Source organism: Mesocricetus auratus, unplaced genomic scaffold (genome assembly GCF_017639785.1).
Source record: "Mesocricetus auratus isolate SY011 unplaced genomic scaffold, BCM_Maur_2.0 Super-Scaffold_100020, whole genome shotgun sequence".
Lineage (NCBI taxonomy): Eukaryota > Metazoa > Chordata > Mammalia > Rodentia > Cricetidae > Mesocricetus > Mesocricetus auratus.
In genome coordinates this window covers 15,887,794-15,910,734 of record NW_024429201.1, presented here as the reverse complement: position 1 = coordinate 15,910,734, position 22,941 = coordinate 15,887,794, and the positions used below count along the sequence as shown (strand labels likewise).

General features: G+C 46.4%; 1 protein-coding gene across 9 annotated transcripts in view; it reads right to left on the bottom strand.

Annotated features, from left to right (window-relative positions):
• Mast4 (microtubule associated serine/threonine kinase family member 4) overlaps nucleotides 1–19,722 on the bottom strand; it is a 575,239-nt gene extending 555,517 nt beyond the window's left edge. For all 9 annotated transcript variants that reach the window (XM_040729116.1, XM_040729119.1, XM_040729117.1 and 6 more), the window contains exon 1: nucleotides 19,246–19,722. In XM_040729116.1, the coding sequence (XP_040585050.1) occupies nucleotides 19,246–19,602 (357 nt within the window). In that variant the 5' untranslated portion in view covers nucleotides 19,603–19,722. The remainder of the gene's footprint in view (nucleotides 1–19,245) is intronic.
• Between the last annotated feature and the right edge of the window lie 3,219 nt (nucleotides 19,723–22,941).

Sequence of the window (22,941 nt, the reverse complement as noted above, 5' to 3'; positions counted from 1 at the left end):
TTCAATGGAGAAATAAATAATGAATAAAATGCATGGGCTAGTAACCTCACACCAATTTTTATCACAAAACATAAGTAAAATGTTCTAACTCTAAGAAGTGAGGGAAAGAAATAAGCATCAACACTCATTAACTGCTTCATAACTACCTAGAATATGGCTGATGTCTTTCTGGTCAGGTTACCTACTATTTTGCCCTCACAGGGGAAATTAACCAAAATGTAAAGTAGAGTTAAATCTGTAGAAAGACATTACTTACCTTAAAAAGGCCCTGGTTTTCTGGATACAACACTCAGCCATCTCTTCCCTTTCCTTCATCTACTAGAGTATTTCAAAGTCAAAGGAAAACACCAGAAACCATGAAGCCACTATGTGGAGATGAATGCTATTTAAGTGAAATTACCTTAGAATTGCATAACTCTCCCCTATCACTTGAGGTCCCCAAGATCGAATTCCACCCTGCCGAGTTCTGTGTAAACCTCATCTCATTTTCCTTAAGCATTCCTGAACTCTGGGAGCACAAAATTAAGACCGTTACCCTCAGCTCCTCCTGTATATCTCTCCAATTTTATTAACAAGACACTGCTGGTAGTACCCAGACAATTCAAGGTGGGGGGAAAACAATCTATTTAGAGGCAATTCTGACCTAACTGCAGTGCCATCTCCCATCCATGTCTCCCCTGCTCTGAATGAGGGCGACATCTGCATGAAAACAGAATCTCTCTTCCTTAGAATGCACCTGCTCAAGCTGATTAAGCCCCAACTGAAGTCATAATCCTCCACTTTGGAAATCACCACCATTCTAACAAAATGAGTTATCACTTCTGTGAGGCATGGGGAAAAATCAGGAAGTGTGAAAGACAAAACTGCCTGGATACAAGGATGGAGAAGAAGGGAGCAGATGAGGGGCAGGGATAGGAGAGCAGAGAGCAACTGCTAACAAGTATTTCCTACAGAAAATCACGGGAATGTTAAGACACAAGTCACAGACAATTAGCACTCCATCCAGAAAGTGAATGCCCATGAATCTCAAGTCTCCTCCATCAGAAGTGTTTCCCGGGGTTGTTTCACTCAAGGCCATCAGTCAAGGTTGGCTGCCATAATGCCCAGTGTTACAGGCGATATGCTCACACCAATTTCACACAGTCATAACTTCCCCATTCATAATAAGAGGCAAGCACTACAGAGCGCTGTTCAGAATTCATCACTATGCTGAGCTTTTGTGATGTATTAATTTGCAGGCATGATTCCAAATGGTTTTAATGTGGAAGCTCACCAGCTAGCATTGCAGAGTTCCACATAGCTCCCCCTGGCTCACAAAGACGTACCACAACACAGTGTAATTGCTTCACTATAAAAATGCCACCAAGGGCCAAAGGGCCCACCCTCCTACTATGAGGCTTCATCTTACATGGCTAAGCATAATGGGGCACGGTTTGTCCTACAGAACATTTTGATAATGCTGTACTACAATTACTGCATTACAATTATTTTTAAATGTTACGCCTGTGTTCAGTTCCTCGGGAGGGAAGAAAGAAAGAAAAACAACCTTAAACCTTTCATTCAAGTCAACTCCTTTAAAGCACTGAAATTCTGCTGTAACACAGTGCTCTGACCTCATACATTTTTTTTCTATTTTTAAAGGCGTAAGAGTATATGCTACAGGGGTGAGAATTTACAAACTGGGGCAGGCGGGGGTCTGGAAAAATGGCTCTGTCAATAAAGTGCCTGAGTTCAGACAAGGACACAAGAAGTACACAGAATAAAAAGCAAGCACAGCTACCGGTGTCTGTGACCCCTTAATTCGGTTAGGGAGAGAGATGTGTGCATCCCTAGAACTTGCTGGTCGGTCATTCTAGCCAATCATTGATTGCCAGGTTCAAGGACAAACCTTGTCTCAAAATATAAAGTGGAGAGCCACCTAGAAAGACACCTGACATTGGTACACACATACACACACAGACATGTGTACACACACGCATACGTGCACATGCAAAATGCACATAAAGAATCCATAAATGGTTTGTTTCTAACAACAGAGAGAGTGACATCACTACAGCTCTTTTTTTTAAAACTAAGGATTCTAGGAGACAGCTCAGTCAGTAAAATACTTTCACTGAACGCATGAGGGCCCAAGTTCAATCCCCAGCACCTGGGAAGACAGTCAGATGTGGTGGCACAGACTTGTAACCAGTCCTGGGGGAGCTGAGACAGGACAATACTGGGGACTTGCTGGAAAAATTCTCAGAATTTATGACTGCTAGGCCAATGAGGGAGCATGTCTCAAGCAGGCAGATGGGATGACATTCCGGGTCGCCCCTTGGCCTCTACACACGCACCCAAACATTCAAATGCATTCACGCAACACATGTGCCCATGCATACACACAGCACAGAGAACAGATCTACTACATATTGTTTTCTTTCAAAATATACAGAGAAGCAGACCATCACTGTGATAATAAACAGGTATGCAAAGCAGTCACCTGGTAACACATGCACACGAGTTTATTGAAATATAAGATATTCCCCCAGAATGAAGTCTTCTGAGAATATGCATAGGAATATCTTGGTTACAAGAAACCATTGGGAGGAAAATTAGTTTATTTCATTCCTCTTGGCAAACTCACTTAGGCAGACACATGAGCCTCCAGTATAGATTCACAAGCACACATCTGTGCCCACATATCTGAGGACAATGTCTCTATGATGAGGGAAGGGTAGACGCAACCAGCAGAATGCTGCAGGACCCTGCGGGCATTAATACCACAACATGAATTTTTATGAGTTTCCAAGGAGGAAAATAAATAAGACCTGACAGCTTCCAGCAAAAGGAGCGTACACCTGGGGCTCGTACTCACCATGGCCCAGCTTCATGGGTGGCACAGGGGCGATCCAATGCCCAGCTGGTCTCCGTTGTGTTTAGGAATGAGAGGCTTGGGAGTTGGCACCCTAGCAAGCCCAGATACTAAACTGTTGATGACAAAGCTCGCTCACTCTGAATCAACATGCTAACAACAACCAAAGAATTGTGTGAGCACCTTTCTCTTCAATTGCAAGCTTCTTGCTTAGTTTTCATTCCCTCACCATCCTCCACAAGGGGTACATGAAGCCCCTGCCAGGGGGCAGGGGGAGTCAACAAACCAGTGTGAGAGCTAGCTATGAAAACAACTTTGCATTTGCGCATGACACTTCTGTTGGAAAGTCCCCTTCTGCTGGCTTAGACACAGACACCTTGACAGGTTTCTGGTTTTTTCTCTCCTCACATTACCAAACAACCCCGGGTTCAGCAAAATTAAACCCGAGTAACCAAATCCTCCTTTCTCAAATGTGAACTGGGGATGCACAGAACGCTGGAGGGGATGAAAAGCACCGTCTCCTGATGAGAACGGTAGTCCTTGATAGTCACCTTGCTTCCTGATGACCCACTCACAAATGATCAGGGTAGACATCAAAAACCGGCATCCCATTCATCGGTGACCCTTTAGAGCAGTGTGTTGGTGACCCTTCATCACAGAAAACGGTGCTTCGTTCTATGTTGAGATGGTCTTACTCCTCTAAGAGTTAGGTTGAGGTGAGAGTATAGATATGCAAGGAACTATGTTTTCACTCCCAAGAGAGCTTATACACACAACTTGTAGAAACACGAAAAACAATGTAAACAGAGCCAAGGAGCCAGAGTCTGTGGTTGTAATTGTGGAAGGGTCATCTGCTGAGGGTTAACTGGAAAATAAGTCAAATATTGGAAAGTCAAGTTCAAGTTCAAAGTCCAGCTCCCTCTCTAACCCAAAGATGCAGTAACAATGACGAGCTCTCTGAAACTTCCATGTCCTCATCTATGAGGCAGAGCAACCCCACCCTCGCACAGACCTCCTGTGAAGAAGAAAATGATTGGTGTACACTAGCACCTAGCATGGCATCTGCTCCTCACGGGCCCTAGTCCATGGCACCGGGCAGTGAACTTCTCTCTTAACTGCCAAAAACACAAGCTAAATATTTGGCTTATTGTGTTCTAAGCCCTGTCTTCCTATCTTTATTAGTTTGCCTTGGAGTTGTATCCCATGAATGGCCATTGACCTTAGCACGTCTTTGTCACAGGTAAGCTCCATCCAGGCACACTGTGGGAAGGGACAGACTGAGACAAAGAGTGTGAACAAGCACACAGGGGAACCAGGGAGAGCCAAGGCTGAGAGCCACTGTTCACTGAACCAGGCTTTCCCAGATGGGTGGGGCGATCACAGTTACTCACGGAACCACTTGCCCTTTATTGATAGGCTTAAGATCGTCCTTTCCAGGCACATGTGAGTGGGCATTTCCAAAGGCTCAGCCATTTGGTAAAAGAACCTTTTTTTCCTGGCTTCATATGTTTTTATAGTATGTTATTACACAGATTATTGAGCATTGCAATTCAGCAACCAGTTGTGGAAAGGAGCTGCCAGCAAGCAATGCTGTCAAGGAAATTAATTAGTCTGGGGAAAGAAAGGGCAGTTCTTAACTATTTATACAAGGCAGAGTCCATCTTCCTGCCCAGGACTTTGTAAACATGTGTAAACACTTATCTGTTCAGAGGCTAGAGTGCCCAGTGTCCATGCCCTCCGCGGAACTTCCCCTTCACACAGGGGCCACAGCTGGCCACTCACCAGAAGCTTGAGAAGGTAAAACTCTGATTTGGTGGGCTTTCTAGAATGCAGAGAAGAAATGTCTCACCTTCATGGGGGGAGGGGGGAATCACGTGACCTTCATCCTCTCTACCAACACTCTCTTGAAAACAACCAAAATCCTTCAGACCCCAGATATTTACCCAGTTCAGCTGGTCCAATTCCAGAAGTTCTCCCTAATGGGTGACCATTGGCCAACTGGAACTCCAGACCTCTGAGGGTAAAAACAATTGTTTTGCTCCTGTTGACCTAGGACAGTCACTAAAATGTGAAAAACTTGTGCTCCATACCTATTCACAGTCCACAAGGCCCAATGAGAGGACCCTGTCCTAATAGTCCCCTACTGTCTTTTGGTGGCCAGCACTCCTTTCAGGACTGTCATGCCCCTTGGCCTAGAAAGGACACTTTCAACAGGGGTGTGTGGCACAGTGAGAGGCCACTGATGTGTCTATGACGATGAGTAAGAGCGGGCTCAGCTCTCACGCAGTCCAGCGTGGACAGGGGAGTGGACATCACGACCCACGGATACCCGTGTGCTAGTGGATCCAAGGGTCATGTCCAAGGAGCTGCTCCTGTGTTGGGACAAGCAAAGGGGAGAAAACAGCTGACCTTTCTGGTAAGACCCACTGAGATCTGGGAGCCCTCTCCAATGCCTATATTTCAATAATTTAATTAGTCATAAAACCACACAGGATAGCCAGAACAGATTTCAAGTCATTTAGGCATCTCTGGAACCCAAGTTTTACAGCAGTCACAATGCCATGTGTGGCCCACACACGGTAAACCAGAACTGTAGACAAAGTGAGGAGAGTTTCTTAGGGATTAAGACTCCCCAGAAGGCTCGTCTCCCTCCCCATCTGCAAATGCAAGGAGCTTGCTTCATGATAGGTCTGAGGCTGGATGACTGGATATAAAGTCACAGAGCTCTCAGAAACCTCAGGTAGGGTAGCTCAGGGCCACAGGCTTCCATAGACACAACTACATCAAGATGGAATCCATGTGGGGTCTCCACCCATGAGGGCTTCTTCCTACCAAAGACTCATGGGGGGAAGGGGGAGAATCTCTGCTGGCCGGGTGGGGGTCTTGGGTGACTAAGGTAGTCTTTGAAATTCCAACTTGCAAGGAAAAAAAAAGAACTGGAAACCCTGAAAAACTAAAATTTCTCATCAAAGCAAGAACAGAAAATGAATCCCAAATAAATACTTCAAAAGATAGATCCTCTGGTAAATTCTTACCAACTCAACTCTTAGCCCCACAATAAACAAAAAAACTTCAAGATAATGATAAAAAAGTATTTGTGCAAAGACTGCTTAATCACTCAGGACATGCAGATCCTTGTAGAAAGCATACACAGTATGTTTGATTACAAAATTGTGAAGCCAACATAATTTTTATTTTATACCAGGAATTTTAAATTGCACAGGCACAAAGAATCACCTAGAAACATGGGCAAAACATGATCAAGACACACTGCCAATTACTATGCTTATACAGAAAACTGGAAGGTTAACTTGAAGGGACACTGGGAAAGGCTTTGGCAATCCCTTCTATTACTAGAACTCATCTGTGAGCTATTTTGATTGGGGTTTTCTCAAAAACATATCTCATGGACCAAATGATTTAATCACATACAACCTCCTTTCACCTTTCCAATGCTTAGAATCACCAACTCACCATGGACAGTCTGCTTCTAGACTAAGCTGTTAGACTTGTTAGTCTGTATCTGGCTTCTGCCCAGGGTTCCTCCCCTTGACTCTCCTTATCCTGACTCTCTCACCATTATGGTCCTCTTCTTCCCCCTGGACTTCTCCCTGCCTCTGGCCTTCCTCCTACAGCTATCCCTTCTCCCCCTATCCCCTCACCCATCCCCATCCTACTGTTCTGCCTCATCTTCCTCCCCTCATCTTCTCTCTATAGCCCTACTTCTCCTCCTTGGTCCTCCATCCCATTCCTCGCCTCTTCCTCTTCCTTCCAGTCTCCTCCCCATTGTCCTCCTCCACACAGTACTCCTGTTCCCGCCATCACCCTCTAACCCCTAGTCTTCTTCCTCAACCCACTCTTATACTTTCTTATCCTCCTCTTCCTCCCCACATCCCTCCTCCCACCCCTGGTCCTCTTCTCCATAGCTATCTTTGATTTGTACCACACTTTTCCACCTCCAGATCATGCACTATGCATGCTGGGATCAAGTCACTCCACAGGCACTGTAACCTCATCTTTAGGCACACAACAGATCCCCTTTTTCCATGTGCTTCTTGCTCCCTTCCTTCCCCAGCCACTGACTTCTACGGTGCTCTGCAAGCGGTGCAATCCAATAAAGTCTTTTTGACCACACACACACACACACACACACACACACACACACACACACACGCACGCACGCACGCACGCACGCACGCACGCACGCACGCGGGAGGGGGCATTCACACCAGCTCTACCCCCAAGAAAGGTTCACAGCCAAAGGGGTGTGGGAGGAATACCAAACTGCATGTCCTCTAAGCAGCTCTTCACCAGCTCCTGTTATGTAAAACACTGTGAGTGAGCACCCTTGTTCTGCAAGATGCTCTGACAGCCCAGCCATAACCCCAGTGCTTCCTCCCATTCTGCCCTCAAAGATGTAAGCCAGAGGCTGGAGCAGTGGTTCTCAACCTCTGGGTCTCAACCCCTTTGAGGGGTCACATATCAGATATCCTGCTTATCAGACATTTACATTACGACAGTAGCAAAATTACAGTTATGAAGTAGCAACAAAAATAATCTTACGGTTGGGAGTCACCACACCATGAAGAACTAACCATATTAAAGGGTTGAAGAACCACTAGGCTGAGGAAATGGCTTGGCTGTTAACAGTGACAGTTGCTCTTACAACAAACCCGAGTACCTGACTGCAGTTCTCATGACCCATATCAGGCCACTCACAACTGCCTATAACTCCAAATCTGGAGGATCAGATGCTCTCTTCTGGTCTCCTCAGGCACCTCCTGCAAACATATGGCATATGCACACAAGGGGAGGGACAGGTCTTTTAATAAATGAAAATCAACAGGCAAAGGAGTTCCCAAAACAAGACATGCACTCAAACAGTTGCCTGGCCCCAGCCAACATATCACACCGTTACTGAACACAAAGTGAACTCCCATCATTGAGTCAGGATTAAAATGAACCATATACCCCAAATCCCACTCCAATCAAGCCCTCGTTTTCTCAGTTCATAAGCAAATATTTGAACCATACCAAACTTAGGTACCTGAAAAATCCAAATTATTTTATTTGAGACCAGTGGGTAATACTTCAAGAGTTTCACACTCATACAACAGGGCTAGAGCAAAAGTTTGAACACCTGTGAAACTCGAGTTTAACAAAATTTCATTGGCTATTCCTTTATATAATCTCCTAGTTCATGCCCAAGTCAACAAAAATTTTAAAAACAGCAGTCACTCAATGTATATCATCAGGTTCCCTAAATGTCAAAATAAGTGTCCAAAAGTGGTAGACAGTGTTATCTTAGCCATCTGCAGCAGACTCCATCTGATTCTAGGTTTTTCCGGACAGGGTGAACATTCAACTTCTTAGCAGGGCTCACACCTGTTGTTACGACTCATTTGGTAAACCTGTACTCATCATTTAGGAAAATCTGTGTTTCACTTTGCTCTTAATTATTACCACAGATCTCTAAGAGACATGGTGCACTAATTCTACAACCCATTCCAAATTTCTCGTGAGACAAGGACGGAGACTAGCCAGCCATACTTGGAAACACACACACACACACACACACACACACACACACACACACACACACACAAATTTAAATGTTTGGCCCCTCTGGAATGAGGCTCTTGGACAGTTATTTTAAGCCTTCTCTGTGGGAACTACATCCTGCTATCTAGGTTCAACTAGAGGTAAGGGCATGGGAGAATTTAATGGCTGCTGATGCTGAGGAAGTCAGTCACACAAATTAGAATATTGGCTATATAAAATCATTTCATCACAAAGAAAATACTGGGTACTAATATCCCTTAGTTTTATTTCTAGTAACGGTAGCTGGCTTATTAAAGAGGAATTCTACAGGGTTTCTAAGAGGACAACCCCATCCCACCAACATGGAGGCTTCATTGGCCTCCCTTCTTAGACGTGACTCTAATCGTGGCAGAAAATTTTTTGCTTTGTGTTAAAATTATTTGTCCCCCAGAGAAAATCCAATAGAAAGAACCAATTCTTCAAATACAGGTTCTTGTGGCTATCACCAAAAACTACCCTTTCAAAACCCAGTGAGTATAGCAACTTTTAGTATTAAGATGTATGTCTTTATTTTAAAGGTGTCTCAACAGATAACCGCATCACAACACTGCCCAAGGAGCGTCCTACCTCAGACAGATAAAAATGGCAGGCGTAGGAAGCAGGCAGCAGACACCTCCCATTTATTAGATAGGATGGATCAGTGTGAAGCTTATGAACAAACCATGCTTCTCTGGGTTTAAACCAGCAACATAGCACATTAGAAAAGAAGAAATGAAGGGCTCTGGCTTTATGAATGGCACATGTAATTTTACTCTGTGTTCACATCTTCCAACAGTTCTCAGAGGTGACTGACACCCAGAGCAAAAGCTCCAAAGCACTGTAAGATGCCCAATCATTAAAGGAGCGAACAAACAGAAACAGCAAGCTAGTTCAGCACAGAATGCTAGGCAGGAAGATGCTCAGCGACATCACAGAGAATAAAACAAGGTAAGTGCAAACAGAGCTTTCAGACTTATCTTCAACGACTCACTGGAATCGGTAACCACAAAGGGCTTTCTTCCCAGAACATTCTGTTGGACAAGGGTTGTACTACTGCCTTGTAGTAAAGTTATTTGTCACGGAGAAGGAGGCCATGGCCTATAGAAGGTTCCTACAACCAAGCCAGAGATGTGAAAGAAAGTGAAGAATTAGAATGAGTGACAGGTAACCTAATTCACAGAAAATGATGATTCAGAAATTTTATATTCATTCCATGAATTTCACACAGTGCATTTTGATAATACTCATGCCTCATTTTCCACTTCCAACTCTCCCTGGACCCACACATTTTCTGCTTCCAGGTCCTTCAGACTCCCTTCCCTCCAACCTATTCCCCCTCCCAACACAATGCTTTTCTTAAATCCTGCAGAATACAATTAATGCTGCCCATAGTGCATACGTGGATGAAGCCATCCATGGAGCATGGAAACATACCAGTGACCCCAAAAATGACTTTGATACCCCCAGAAGCAGTCAACTGCCAATAGCTCCTCAGCCTTCCTGAGGCCCTGCCTTATTCCTGTTGGAATTTGGGGGATTTATACTACAAATCTATGAGAGTATCAGCCATGTTGCGTTAAGGTGACAACAGAAATAATTTAAACAGAATACAAGACAGTAAGAACTTTGCAGGCTCCAGAAGTAGAGGTTACTAGTGGACTGACATTCATAGCCAGCTCTACTCCCCCAAGAGAGTTCTGCTCCCATGGTGGAGTGACCCATGATGGGTTTCACTCCCCTACTGGAATGACTCCTCACAGCAAGCTTACTCTGATTGTCTTACCTTCTGGTTGCTCACACATCTAAGCCAAGTTCCTCCCAACAGGACTATTTTCAACTTCAAAGGTGGCAATGTGTAAAACCAAGGTGTTAGGAACATTTTGATAATGAAAATCAAGTACTCCCAGAGTTTTCATTTCCGGTGAATCTCTTGTCCTCTACCCACAGAATTTCCATCATAACTAAGACCTGTACATCACAATGAATTAAATCTCATCCTAAGAGATCTTGGGAACTATCTCCTCACTAGTCAATAAAGAAAGGGGACACCTCTGAGGATCAGTTTCTGCTGGAAGACAAAAGATTTTCCAAGAAATGCAGTGTGACGTTAAATGCAATTACCAAGGCTATTTTTCAAACAGTAGATAAATAATTCAAGGTACTGTAACTTGGTGTAACAGCGCAGGCTCCCGATACATAACAAGCAGCACTCACTCACCAGTGAACAGTATTTTCTTTTTCTAACTTGGCGAGGTGCTTCGACTCACTTGTCTGATAAGGGCCATCAGGACATGAAGGTCCATGTCTCCTCGGGTTCTTCTTCCAGGCAACTTGACTCACTTGCTGCACGAGATGCTCTAAACATGGACCTTCCTGCATGTCTTTCTCAAGACCAGCATCTGGGGCTGTTGAGCTCTCTGCAGAAAGTCCTGTGAGGAGCTCCAGATTCTTAAAACTGAAAACCTGGGGGAGGGCTCAGGTTATTTCGATGAAGCCAGCAGAGTTAACGCCACATGAAGTTTGAAAAGGCAGATTCCCTGGTTCAATGTTGTGTGTGTCTGTCTCTGTGGAACCAACAGACCCACAAAGAAGTGATATCTGACATCCAACCTTTCTACACAGAATGGCTTTTACTGCATCTGTGCAGCACTTTGACAGCGAGTGGGGTTCGACTGCCATCATCGTGTGACTACGGTCTTAAAAGCATGGCTTCTCAGAATGTAAGTCTCCATAACAGAGCAACACAACACTGGCAACACTAATTCCAACTCAAGTTTCTTTCCCTACGGCTGTTGCAGCGCTCATTCCCTTCCTGCATTGCCTAGCTATCCATGGGTACAGAAATGCCCGGAATGGCAAGTAATCACAAGGTCAAGGCAGAATGGTGTTTGCAGACAAATACAGAAACACGCAAAATCACCACCCAGGAAAGAATGCCACACTTGACTTCCCCAGCAGGTTAAAAAGGAAACTGAGTTCTCAGGCCAAGGCCCACAGACCCACATCTGACAGCAGTTAGCTAATTCAGGCTCATCCACCCAAATCAAATTGGGTTCACTTGGGAGATTGGCCCGTGCCAAAAAGTGTTAAACGACAAAGTTCGGAACGTTAGAATTAAATTTTCATTTTCCACATGATAGCCTATGAAATCAGTAAGGAAAAGGAGTCAAATGTGCCGGCATCTCTATCTTCCTTCTGGCACGCCCACCTTCACCCTGCAACCCCCAATATCATCACAAAGCATTTGGGCTGAAAGGTTCAGTGGAAGTAAGTACCATAATCAAAATTATATCGACTGTGTCTGAGCAGGGAAACGACAGGCAAGCAAAAGACTATGGGCCTGGGATACAAATTTCTAAGCTGTCTCAGACACGTGTCTAGTTAGGAATATAACTCATTAAATAAGCAGGAAGAGTCTGCAGTGAGAGATGCTACAGAAATTCCCGGGGCCTTCCGGCAGGTTCTACACCCTTCCACCACCACGAGGCAACACTGCGTAGAGAATGCTGACCACAGTCCTGAAAAGTACACTCTGCTACATTTAAAGGATGATTTCTCCTGACCCTGGATACCTGTGACTACTGTGCGTTCTTACCAGGAATTCTGAGGCAGGGGAAGGAGGACAAGTAAGCGCTAGGCAGCTACAGGAGCAGGGATCCCCTGCTTAATCTCGTGTTTCACGCTATACTCTACCCTAAAAGTAACACCAGCGGATACACAGCCGCAGATGGACAGCGGGGCACGCAGAAGACGGAGAAACCTGTGATGCCAATGGCATGAGCTGAGCAGGAGCCAGCCTGAACAAGTACAAGGGCAGAAGCCAGTCTAGGGGAGAGGAGAAGAGCCAACTGTCCTGGGTTACTGTATGCTCAAATGTGTACAGTGACTCAAAGGGATGGGGGAGGGTTGGATAACTTGCATAGATGAGTTCTTGAATGTAAAGTTCTACTGAATGTCCAGATTTCTCCTCTGCGAAGTCGGGGCGACTTCTGTGCTACAGTTCAATACTCTTCACCCCAATACTTAAGAACTTGACTTGACTTTCCAAGCCTCACCCCATCTCCACCTTAGCCCCACACCCTATCAGCCCACAAACTCAGATGAAGTTCGAATCATCGTTCCTGCCTCACCACACAGCTAACATACCCTCTGGTAACTTACATATTCGTAGAGTCCTTTAGGATACTGATTGATAACTGATCACTAAGAATGTGTTCCACCTTTGGGAGCCCAATCCACATGGAGGGATGCTCTCTCAGCCTGGACACATGGGGGAGGGCCTAGGCCCTGCCCCGGATGATATGACAGACTTTGAAGACTCCCCATGGAGGGCCTCACCCTCCCTGGGGAGTGGAGGAGGGATGGGGTGGGGAGGGTGGGGGTATGGAGGGTGGGAGAGGAAGGGACATGGGAATTACATGTGAAACAAGTTTCTCTCTAATTTAAATTTAAAAAAAGAAATAAAAAAATAAAGAGAATGGGTTCCACATGGAAAGGGGAGGCGGCGTCTCCACAGAAAAGCTAACAAATCTTGCACCATAAAGTTTGCTGTCACTAGCTCATAAAAACATTCCACCCATGAAACTGATGGCGGTACATATCACATACCTACCTACACAGAAAGGAAAGAGCCAGCCAGGCTACCATCAAAGTGTCCTAGCTGCACAGGACACCTAGGGAGCAACTTCGGGTCTCTGCTGTATCCCTTTCTATGGTAGCCATGGCACCAACATTCTTCATAAACCAGCCTTCCCCGTCCTCAGGAATAAAGCAAACATGCTACGGAATGCGTAATAGAGGGCACGCACCATGCCGGAGATGAACTCGAGGCATCGCATTCTTTCTAAGACCCTCTGCAGGAGGTAAACAGACTCAGTATTAGTAAACCTAGATGAAGTCGTCTTTTCTAGTGACTGGACTACAATTGGGCCATGACTCCAGAGCAGGGAAACGCTAGCTGGATGAAAGAAATGCGCACAAGCCCTTTCCAGGCAAAGCCATAGAATTCATGAGCATGATGAGAAGTGACAGGGGTGTCTTTTATCTAAAAACACAATCTTCTTTTCTGAGAGCATACTGTCACCTCTGTTCAAGTCTCCTAGTTCGGGCCACATGAGTATGAATCCTTCCTACAATTTCTCCAGTTTTTCATATCTGTGCCCCACCTCCATACCCTCCCTCAGAAGGCCAAACTAAAAAACAAGAACAAATGAAAGAAAAAAAAACCCCACTGATCTCACACTCTGTACCCACTAAATCTGAGCCAACAAATAGATTCTCACCTGCTCGGAAATATTAGCAAGGTGTAAATACTTGCCATATACCGGGTTACCAGATGTGGCAAAGGAAAAGGCTGGGCCTTCCCTCAATAGGAAAATAATCCACCCCAACAAGTCAAACTCTGGTAGCATACATATGTTGGCATGCTAGCATGCCCACTGGGGCACAATCTCAGAGAACACCCACCACGTTCTCCTCAGGTAAATCTGCCCCTACACTTTACTGTGGAAATGAGCACTTGTAAAGTAAGTCCTTCCTCTGAAAGTTTTCCTCTCAAAACACAGAGAATGATCTCACCACATTCTCTGGAATGGATCTAAATTACTTGCTGCTGTCTTTCATAAGTATTTACCGGAAGTCCTGAACCACCCCCCCCCACTTCCCCTTCCCATCTCACTCAGGAACAGTAAACAGGCTGCACCTTCAGTTCTCAGCATGTGGGCTTCCAGATGCCCACAAATCTCACCAGGGCCACACCTCCCTGCTTCAGATCCTCCAATGGCTCCCAGCGCCCTCAGCATGAAGTCCATAGGGCCCTGTGGTACTCAGGGTGTGGTAACGTAGCCTGCCTTGTGCTCTCCTTTCCTCCGTGCTGAGCAAAGGCCCACCGTCCGGGCAGGAGCTGTGTAGCTTTGCGGCGCTGGGTACCTGCCTCGCTCTGGTTCCTTCTTTCCCCTCCAACTAACTTCTGCCCATCTTCAGGTTTCATGGATTTATGGAATTTGGTCACACACTCCCTCACAGCCTGCTGCCTCGGTGTCGCCTTTGCACCAGTTAATTGATAACCGCGTGCCTATGGCTAGCTCCCTCAGTTCCTGAGAAGCTCTGTGATGGCAAACCCACCTGTGGCCAGGACGATGCCTCAGGGCGGGGTTACATATCTACCGGGAGGCTGACTGCTGAAGAACTCAGGCCAAAAGTAGACTAAATAATAGATATGCCCAGAGTCACGCACTTCTTTCAAACTCTGTAGCTTCCGTGATTAATAACATATAAAGCCTATGGAAAGGAATGGCTGAATTCATGGTTTCTTTTTGCTATTTATTATCATAACCAATAAAAATCTGAAACGCATCTATTGTATTACTGTCATGTGGGGAACCCCAAAACACAAACACCCCCCCAGATGATGCTAAAGGCCATCATCCCATTCAGACACCATTTAATATAACAGTTTAGAGACACGCCCCAATTGTGCTTATAGTTAATAAGGGACACTCTCCCAGCGTCTGTCAAGAAAATAAGTCCCCTGGAACAGCAGAATAGAACCAGCTGAAACAAAGCAGGCTGGCAAGTCCTTCAACTACAAAGCCCCTCTGGCCATTCTGGGTGGCTCTGAAAGCTTCTTCTAATACAGTCTGAAAAGCAGGTGCGCCTGATTCGACTTTGTTAATGTCTATTTAAAACTTTAAAAAAAATAGTCCTAATGCCTAATATCTCCCCAGTTAGCCACAAAGTGCTTGCTTGTTTGTTTTAGTGGGTGAGGAGACACAAGATTGGTGCATCGGAATTCACAACAGACAATATAAATAGACACATGGTCAGTCACCCTTCAATCAAGCAGACCACTAGTTTCAGAGGCATGGTTCAACCTATGTTTACTAAGTCCTCGCTCATTTATTAGAGGCAGGTGCTGAGCATCCAGGGTAAAATTCCTGCTGTCAGTGAGTTCACCACCAACAGCTACCAAATGGTGCCTCATTGGGATCATAAGGCACTTTGGGAAAAATACAAGGTAGAATGCGTCAGAGACTTGTGGTCCTGCTCCCCCCCTCCCACCCCCACCCCAGCTGAGTACAGAAGCCAGGGTCTGTTCCTGGGTGAGCACTCCACCACTGAGCTAAATCCCCAACCCCTTTTGTCTTTTTTTTTTTTGAGCCATGATTCTCAACCTTCCTAATGCTGTGATGCTTTAATACAGTTCCTCATGTTGTGGTGACCCCCAACCATAAAATTATTTCCATTGCTACTTCCTAACTGATTTTCCTACTGTTATGAATCATAATGTAAATATCTGATACGCAGATGGTCTAGGTGACCCCTGTGAAAGAGTTCTTTGACACCCCCCCAAGGGATCAGGACATACAGGTTGAAAACCACTGTTTTGGAGGGAAATTGCATAAATGGGGAGATCCAGTCCTCCAACCTAAATTGCCCATCAGAAATGCAGTGTGCAACCCCTCAACACAGAGAACCCCACATCCACACGCTTGCAGCCAAGACATAAGGCAGAGACAGGGTTTGTTTACTTTGTCACAAAACAGAATCTGCTCTGACTCTCATGTGTCTAATATTAAGTTTAAAAATGATTGGGTTTGTAGCTCAGTGGTAAGTGCTTGCCCAGCACATATAAGACTGTAGATTTTATCCCCACAGCACAGGATAATAAAAGGAAATTAAAAGTTTAGATATCTATCAATGCCAACGTTCAACTAGTTTTTAAGAAACCAAAGCCTGAAGGTATTAGCAGTAAGCTAGACTACGAGACAGATAAAGAACTGTGACCCTTACTAGCTATATTCAAAACATCTTTAACAAGGTTGTCAAAAAAAAATCAGCACTGTAGAAATATGCTGGGAACCAGAATTTCCTTGCATTTTAAAAACAAATACAGTGAGCTGGTATTTTAAAAAATCTTTAGAAAAAAATGAATCTCCTAAGCTACACAGCAATTTTTAAAATGAAATGAATGCCTTTCGATTCTATGAGTTACTCTTAAGCCTTTTAATGTATTATAGCCTGGGCCGTGCTAAAGTATAATTAAAGCTATCCTCAGGTGCTTTGTCACAACACAGCCTAAAATGAACAGAAAGAACCCCCCCCCACACACACACACTTAAAGGGGGAATAAGCCAAGAGCTGCAGAAACGGCTCTGCAATAAGAGCAAGAGGGTCAGAAGTCAGCACATCTGGTGGTTTACAACTCCTTTAACTCCAGCTCCAGGGGATCCAACACCCAAAGCTGTAGTGAGATATCCACCCCACCCACACCTGTAGCATTGTTTGGGGATGGTCACAGGTGCAGACATGATGGAGGGCAGGACTAGGTCTGGGGTCCCTGACCCCAGTGCTCTCTCTTGCTTCCAGCGGGGTCACAGAGAACAGCCTGGGCAGATCGTTGGAGCTGGAACTTGAGGAGGGTCACCCACCTCTTGTGTAAGTGCATTCACTTAACCTGTACCGAGGCTAGCGAATCTTAATTACCATGCAATACAACGCCCCCTTCTGGACTTCAGCAGCACTTACACTCATGTGCACACTGTGCGCACATCATTAAAATAATAAATCTTTCTCATAAACCTCGTATCCTCTCACAGTAAACAGTACATAAATTATGCATTAACGAAATAGATCAGCCCAACTTTGACGTTCAATTTCAAAAAAATATTATAAGCAATGAACTTAACATTTACTGTTCACTGATATTTACTTGGCGGTCAATAATCGACTATGCTGAGAGCACATCAGGTGATGTGTACAGGCCTGTATAAAACATCTCGAGAGCACTATTGCTGTCACCTTCATTTACCAGGTAAGCAAACTGAGGCTGACAGAACTCTGAAAGTCCATAAGCACAGACTTCCTCAAGGTGACAGAACCAGAAGTCAAACTCAGGGATTTCCATGAAAGGGGGTGTTTTTAGCCTGGCATTCCTGAACCTTCTAGAACAGTAATTTAAAATGTGTGTTTTTCCTAAGGAACGGGGCAAAAGAGTTTTTGTTAATTTCCCAAGGCAACAATTCCACCCAGTGTACCACTATCAGCACCAGTGAGTGTACATGAACTCAGGCCCCTCATCAAGTTTTACCACTTTTCTACTGCTGGGGTGGGAGAGCCACATAACTTTGGTTTTGTTTCAAAATTCTAAGGGAAAGCCAAGGCTTCACTCCATCATCCAGTTAGGCTAAGTCATGCCCTGAATTAGAGCACTGTCTGTTTATGTCCAATTCTGAACTTTCCCAACAGTGACCAAAATCATTCAGCCATCCTACTCTGAAGCACAATATATGTTTCACTCAACCAATCTTCACTGCCTTTCTTGGGAAATAAAAATATCATTATAGCCACTTTGGAGAAAGTAAAATACTGTCACCCTGAGGGGAGTTAACTATACAATCAGGATCAAAACTGAGAAGTTACCCACTCCCACTCCCCACATCTTCAAGACCTTGTGCATACAAAGCATGTAAGCTAAACAGAATCATTAAGTTAGGATAGCCAGTTACCAAGAGTCAACATGCTCCATCAAAGAGAGATGCACCCAGGAGGAGGAAGCTCTGATCTCTGCCAGCAACTAGGGTGGGTGTGCCACCCAACAAACTCCTGGAATGACTAAGCGCAATCTAGAATTTAGAGCTATCCAAAATTCCAAGTCAGAAACTGCAATTGTCTTGGAGTGATCTTTGCCTTAAAATTCTCCACTTTTGACTACAGACCTGAACTTGTAAGGAATGAAATGCATCCAGATCTTACAACTAAGGCACAGAAGAGTCCTAGAAAGCAGATCTCCAGACAGCTGCCTAAGATCTGTGCAATCCCACAGAAATCCAGGAATGGGTCATGGTTACCACCAAAGTACTGGTCAACCACCAGTCCAGACTCCTTCCATCTTTGCCAGGCTGGAAGTTGCTTCTGCTAGCCTTGTGCCAGATCCAGCCCCTGCTTCCAGGCTGGGCACCCAGGGGGCTAGTACCAGGACCCTGGGCTCTGTTTACTTCTTCTAGGGACAAAGGCAATTGTTTCCTAGCGCTAACACCAGCAGAGATGGGAAAATACCAGTCAGGCACTGTGGAATTAATTTCACAAGGAGACTATGCTAGGGCTATGTTTTATTTATGGTCCTGTCCAAAGCAAACACTCTTTAAGACGTGAACAATCTTCCTTCCCTGTCTTCTAAAGCAAGTAGGAAAAGCGAAAAAGCAACCCAGGGGATCATGAAACTCAAGTGTGTCAGGAAGCAACCACAAGTTTTGGATACACGGTCTCCCAGGGAATGAGGTTAGACAAAATCCTCTGAGGAAGGTAAGATGCATCCTTCCCAGTATGACGACAGCGTTTAAGTGGGGGATCTTCCTCCGCCCGAGGATGGAAGGTCAAAAGATCCACCAAAACCTTCCACGGGCGGCCCTAGGGAACCCTAGTCTCTGACACCCTAAAAGTGCAATCCGCAGCCGTCACTGCCACCGCTTCCTACGCTCGGGTCTCCCGCTCCACCCAAGACTTCAGTAGTTAGTGACTCCCACTTCTAGGAATCAGATCTGAGTTGTAGGGACAAGTCAAGCTTTCAGATCCCATCCTGATGCTGACAACCGAAGCAGAAGCAGGTACAGGTAGGAAGGGATTGGCTTTGTGACATTTCCAAAGCACACCATCGAGTAACTCAAAGTCTCCTGACCGTCACTACCCCAGGATGGTGGCAGAACGCCTTTAGTTCCCTCCCTTTTCCAAGACACCGGCGCGCACGTAAAGGGATCTGAGGTGTCCCTGCAACCGGACCTAGAGGGTTTCAGGATGGGACAGGCGGAGCCCACCTCCTCGTCCTGCTCCTCCTGGGATGCGCTGCTGACCCGGGGTACCGGCAGTACCGCTCCTCCGGGAGGCGGCAGCGGCAGGGCAGGAACTCCACGCTCCAGCGCCACGCGCGCGGGAGCACACGCGGCAGGCAGCCGAGTTCCCAGGGCGCCGCCCGGCGGCCGCGGCGGCTGAGACCTGCAGGAGAAGCGGCCGGGCTCCCCTTCCTCCGACAGAGTTTCCGAGCCGGAGGACGACTCCGCCGAGGACGCTCCCTTCGAGGACACCGCTGTCGCCGGAGGGACTAGGGTCCGGGCGCCGTGGCCGCTGCAGCTGCGGGGCACCGTCTCGGGCGCCTCGGAAACTTTCTCCCCCATGATTCTCTCCAGTCCAAAGTGCCGCCCGATGGGTGGCGGGGGTGCTCGGCGCCTCCCGGGGAAGCCCGGGCTGCTTGGCTGCGTCTGGATCACGCTGCGGCTCCCGGGCTGCGGGGAGCACCGCCGGCGACTACATGACCGAGGCCGGGCCGCTGCAGCGCGTCGCTAAGTTCACGGCCGCCTTAGCTCGGCTGCTGCCAGGGAGTCCCGCGTGCGGGGCCATGCCCGCCGCGATCGGTGGTTCGCGCAGCGCCCGAGCCGCCGGGACTGCGGCTTCTCCAGCTAAACCTGCCTCCGGGACGGAGCGGAGGAGACGGGCAGCCCGTGGAGCCAATGGCAGCACAGGCGCGCCGGTGGGCGGAGGCTACGGAGCCGCTGGCCGCGCGGGCGTCAGGTAGGGGAGGTGGGGCCAGGCTCGGGCCAGCCGATCCCACGGGAACTCTAGGTGCGCGGGGTAGCCCCACGGCTTGTGACCCGGTGGGGCGAGCTCGGAGCCTGCAGACTCAACCCGGGCTGGGACACCGAATTGGGTGGGGGAGTGGCCGTCCGTCCTTGGGACGCGGGAGGTAGATGGCCGAGTGAGGTCAAACCTTGGAAAACCGGCATTATCTCCAAAAAGTAGAATGGGGGAAACTGAGCCGGAGGAGGCTTAGCGAAGAAACCGAAGCGCACGATCAGTCACGCGCGCGCTCACGCTCCCATCCGTGTGCAGAGAGTGAAGTCCGTGATGGAGTGAGGGCATCCGAACAGAGCTGATCTACGACCTCCCTCTCTGGTTAAACTTCTTGAGCCTCAGTTTCCTCAACTGTAAAGGGAAAGCGACGTCGATGGTGTCTGGCAATAAGACTAGACAAAAATAGTCAGCAGAGTGCTTGGCTGGAACGTAAGCCAAGGTCTCCAAAGATGATTCTCTGTATTTCTGCTTAGAAACTAAAGTTAAGTCAAAGACACGCGCCTGTAGCAAAGGAAGAAAACAGCGGATTCCTGGTGTTTAGGATCAAGCTGGATAAGAAGGACCCTAGCAGCTGTCTGTGGTTCTGCCTCTGGGTAAAGACACATTCCTTCTGACCGGCTTTTTCTAGCCCTGTATAGCAAAGCCACAACACCCCAAACCTGGCTTCATTCTCCTTCCCTCTAAGAACAAGAAGAAAGATCTTCCACCAAAGGCACCACCACCACACCTTAACCTTTGAGATGTCTTGAATCCCTGGGAAGCCAGTATGGAGTTAGGCAGTGAGAAATAAATGATTCCTACTTGCTTTCAGCTCCGGAGCCGTCTGCGCTCCACACTCTGACCCGGGGTATAAATTCAGCCAGCTTCCATTCCGCAGACGTTGATTGAGATGTGTGCCAGTTGGTTGCAGGGGATACAAAGATGAATACACGTCAGGTCCCCTGCCCTTGAGGAGCTTGTGGTCGGGGGAGAGATTGATACTGCATAATACCGCCCCATTATTCATGTTAAAAAGCTCGGGTAAGTGCTACAGTGTGCCGTGGGAGAAGAGAGGGAGAAGAATTACAGCAAAGCCATTGCAGATCCTCAAGCCCAGGAGTCTTCCAGAATTTTACATTTCTGTCACAACAGGTTTGCCAAGGGTCCTTAAGAAAAAAAGGACTGGGGTTTGAAAGCCCCATTGGCTAATGAGCCCTTTTATGCTACCGAAGTATTTACAAAAGATAATGAAAAGGGGGGGGGATACCTATCTAGTCTGGACAGGCAGCTTTGTCCTGAACACTTTGGTACTGCCTCTAAAGGGGAAAGCAGTAGGATGCGACCCTCTGGCTGCAGAGGGCTGTCAGAGTTGCATTGTGACACTTCAGAATGATACAAGGGGATGGGAAACCTGCTGAGGTAAAAGGACGTTCAAGAGACTTAGTTAAGTGGTGATGGAGAGGCTGAGGAGTGCACCCGTGGGGCGGTCTGATTCCACCCCCTGGGCCTCACAATGACTTCCCTCCTTAGAGTACTGCCCTTTATCCGAGCCCCTATGTGGTTGATTCAGCACAGGAGACTGAAATAAAGATTTAAGCAAGCCATTCACATCAAAGAGGAAGGATTGCCTCTCCGTTGGGGGGGGGGGAGGGTGCGGCAAGGACACGATTTGGATACTAACAGCAAAAACAGCAGTTCCTAGAAGCAGAGCTTTTCCTCCAAATGGCCTGGCAGACACCCGATGGGACACATTGCAGGGGTGAAGAAAACCAGTCTGTAAAGCCGAAGAGCTGGTCAAAGGTCACACAGCAAGTGAGCAGTGGTGCCATGGTTGGTACCCCGAGGTTTGCTTGGGAGAATACCACTCAGAACAGAGAGTTTTTAAATCAAGGATGCACATATGTGCATACTAGATAAAATAGCCATAGAAAAGGAATACTGTTGCCTTGGTTCATTATGCAAAAAAAAAAAAAAAGAAATTCTCTTTGGTCACTTGGGGGGGGGGCACAAACATTCATAAGACCCTGTTCCAGGCAAGGTTTTAAGCACTGTAGAAAAGCTGTTACAATCCTCGTGTTGATCCAATAAGGCATCTACAATTTTTGATCTTTTTTCAAATATGTGGAATACTGGAATCTAAAACAGAGAAGTTAAGCAGTTTGCCTAATGTCACACAGCTAGCAAGTGTTAGAGCTAAGATTCAAAATCGAACAGTATTCATGCTCTTAACCTATGCTAATCAAAGCCAAAAACTAAATAGTATTTAAACATTACAAACACTGATCCCAAATAAATACATTTTACATGGCAAATCATGGCACATACATTTACACACGGATGCAAATAACAATTCATGATTTAATCCTTTTTTGAAAATGGTGCAGCCTGAAATTTTTATTTCTTTTTTCTGAAAATAAGCATGCTAGTTGTGATTTACTAAGTAGGTTTCACACTCTCTTGCTGTAAAACTTTCGTTTTCCAAGTATGCGTGGCAGTGTCTGCCTGAGGCGAACCATGGCTGTAGTTGAGGCTAAGAGCCTCCAGATCAGAACAGGGAAACTCAAAGCAGGACTGGAAACAGAAGATGGCCAGAAAGTCAGAATGGTCCCCTGAAAAGACCCCAAGTAGACACACCAGCACATCCTGGGATTGGCTAAACCACTGGACCCAAGTCAATTTACACATCTAAATCCTGCAATTCAATTCTCCTGTCTTTCTTACTGAAGTATAAATCTCTTCTGCCGTGTCCCGAGAGTGTCTCCTCCAAGAAAATGTCCCCAATATCTAGGAGACTTTGAGGTCTGAGATGAGAAGGACAGCAGTGCTCCTAATCCCCACCTCTGCATTGCAGGTATAAGTGGGGAGGGATTAAAGACATAGGTATGACTCTTGTGAGGCAAAACAGA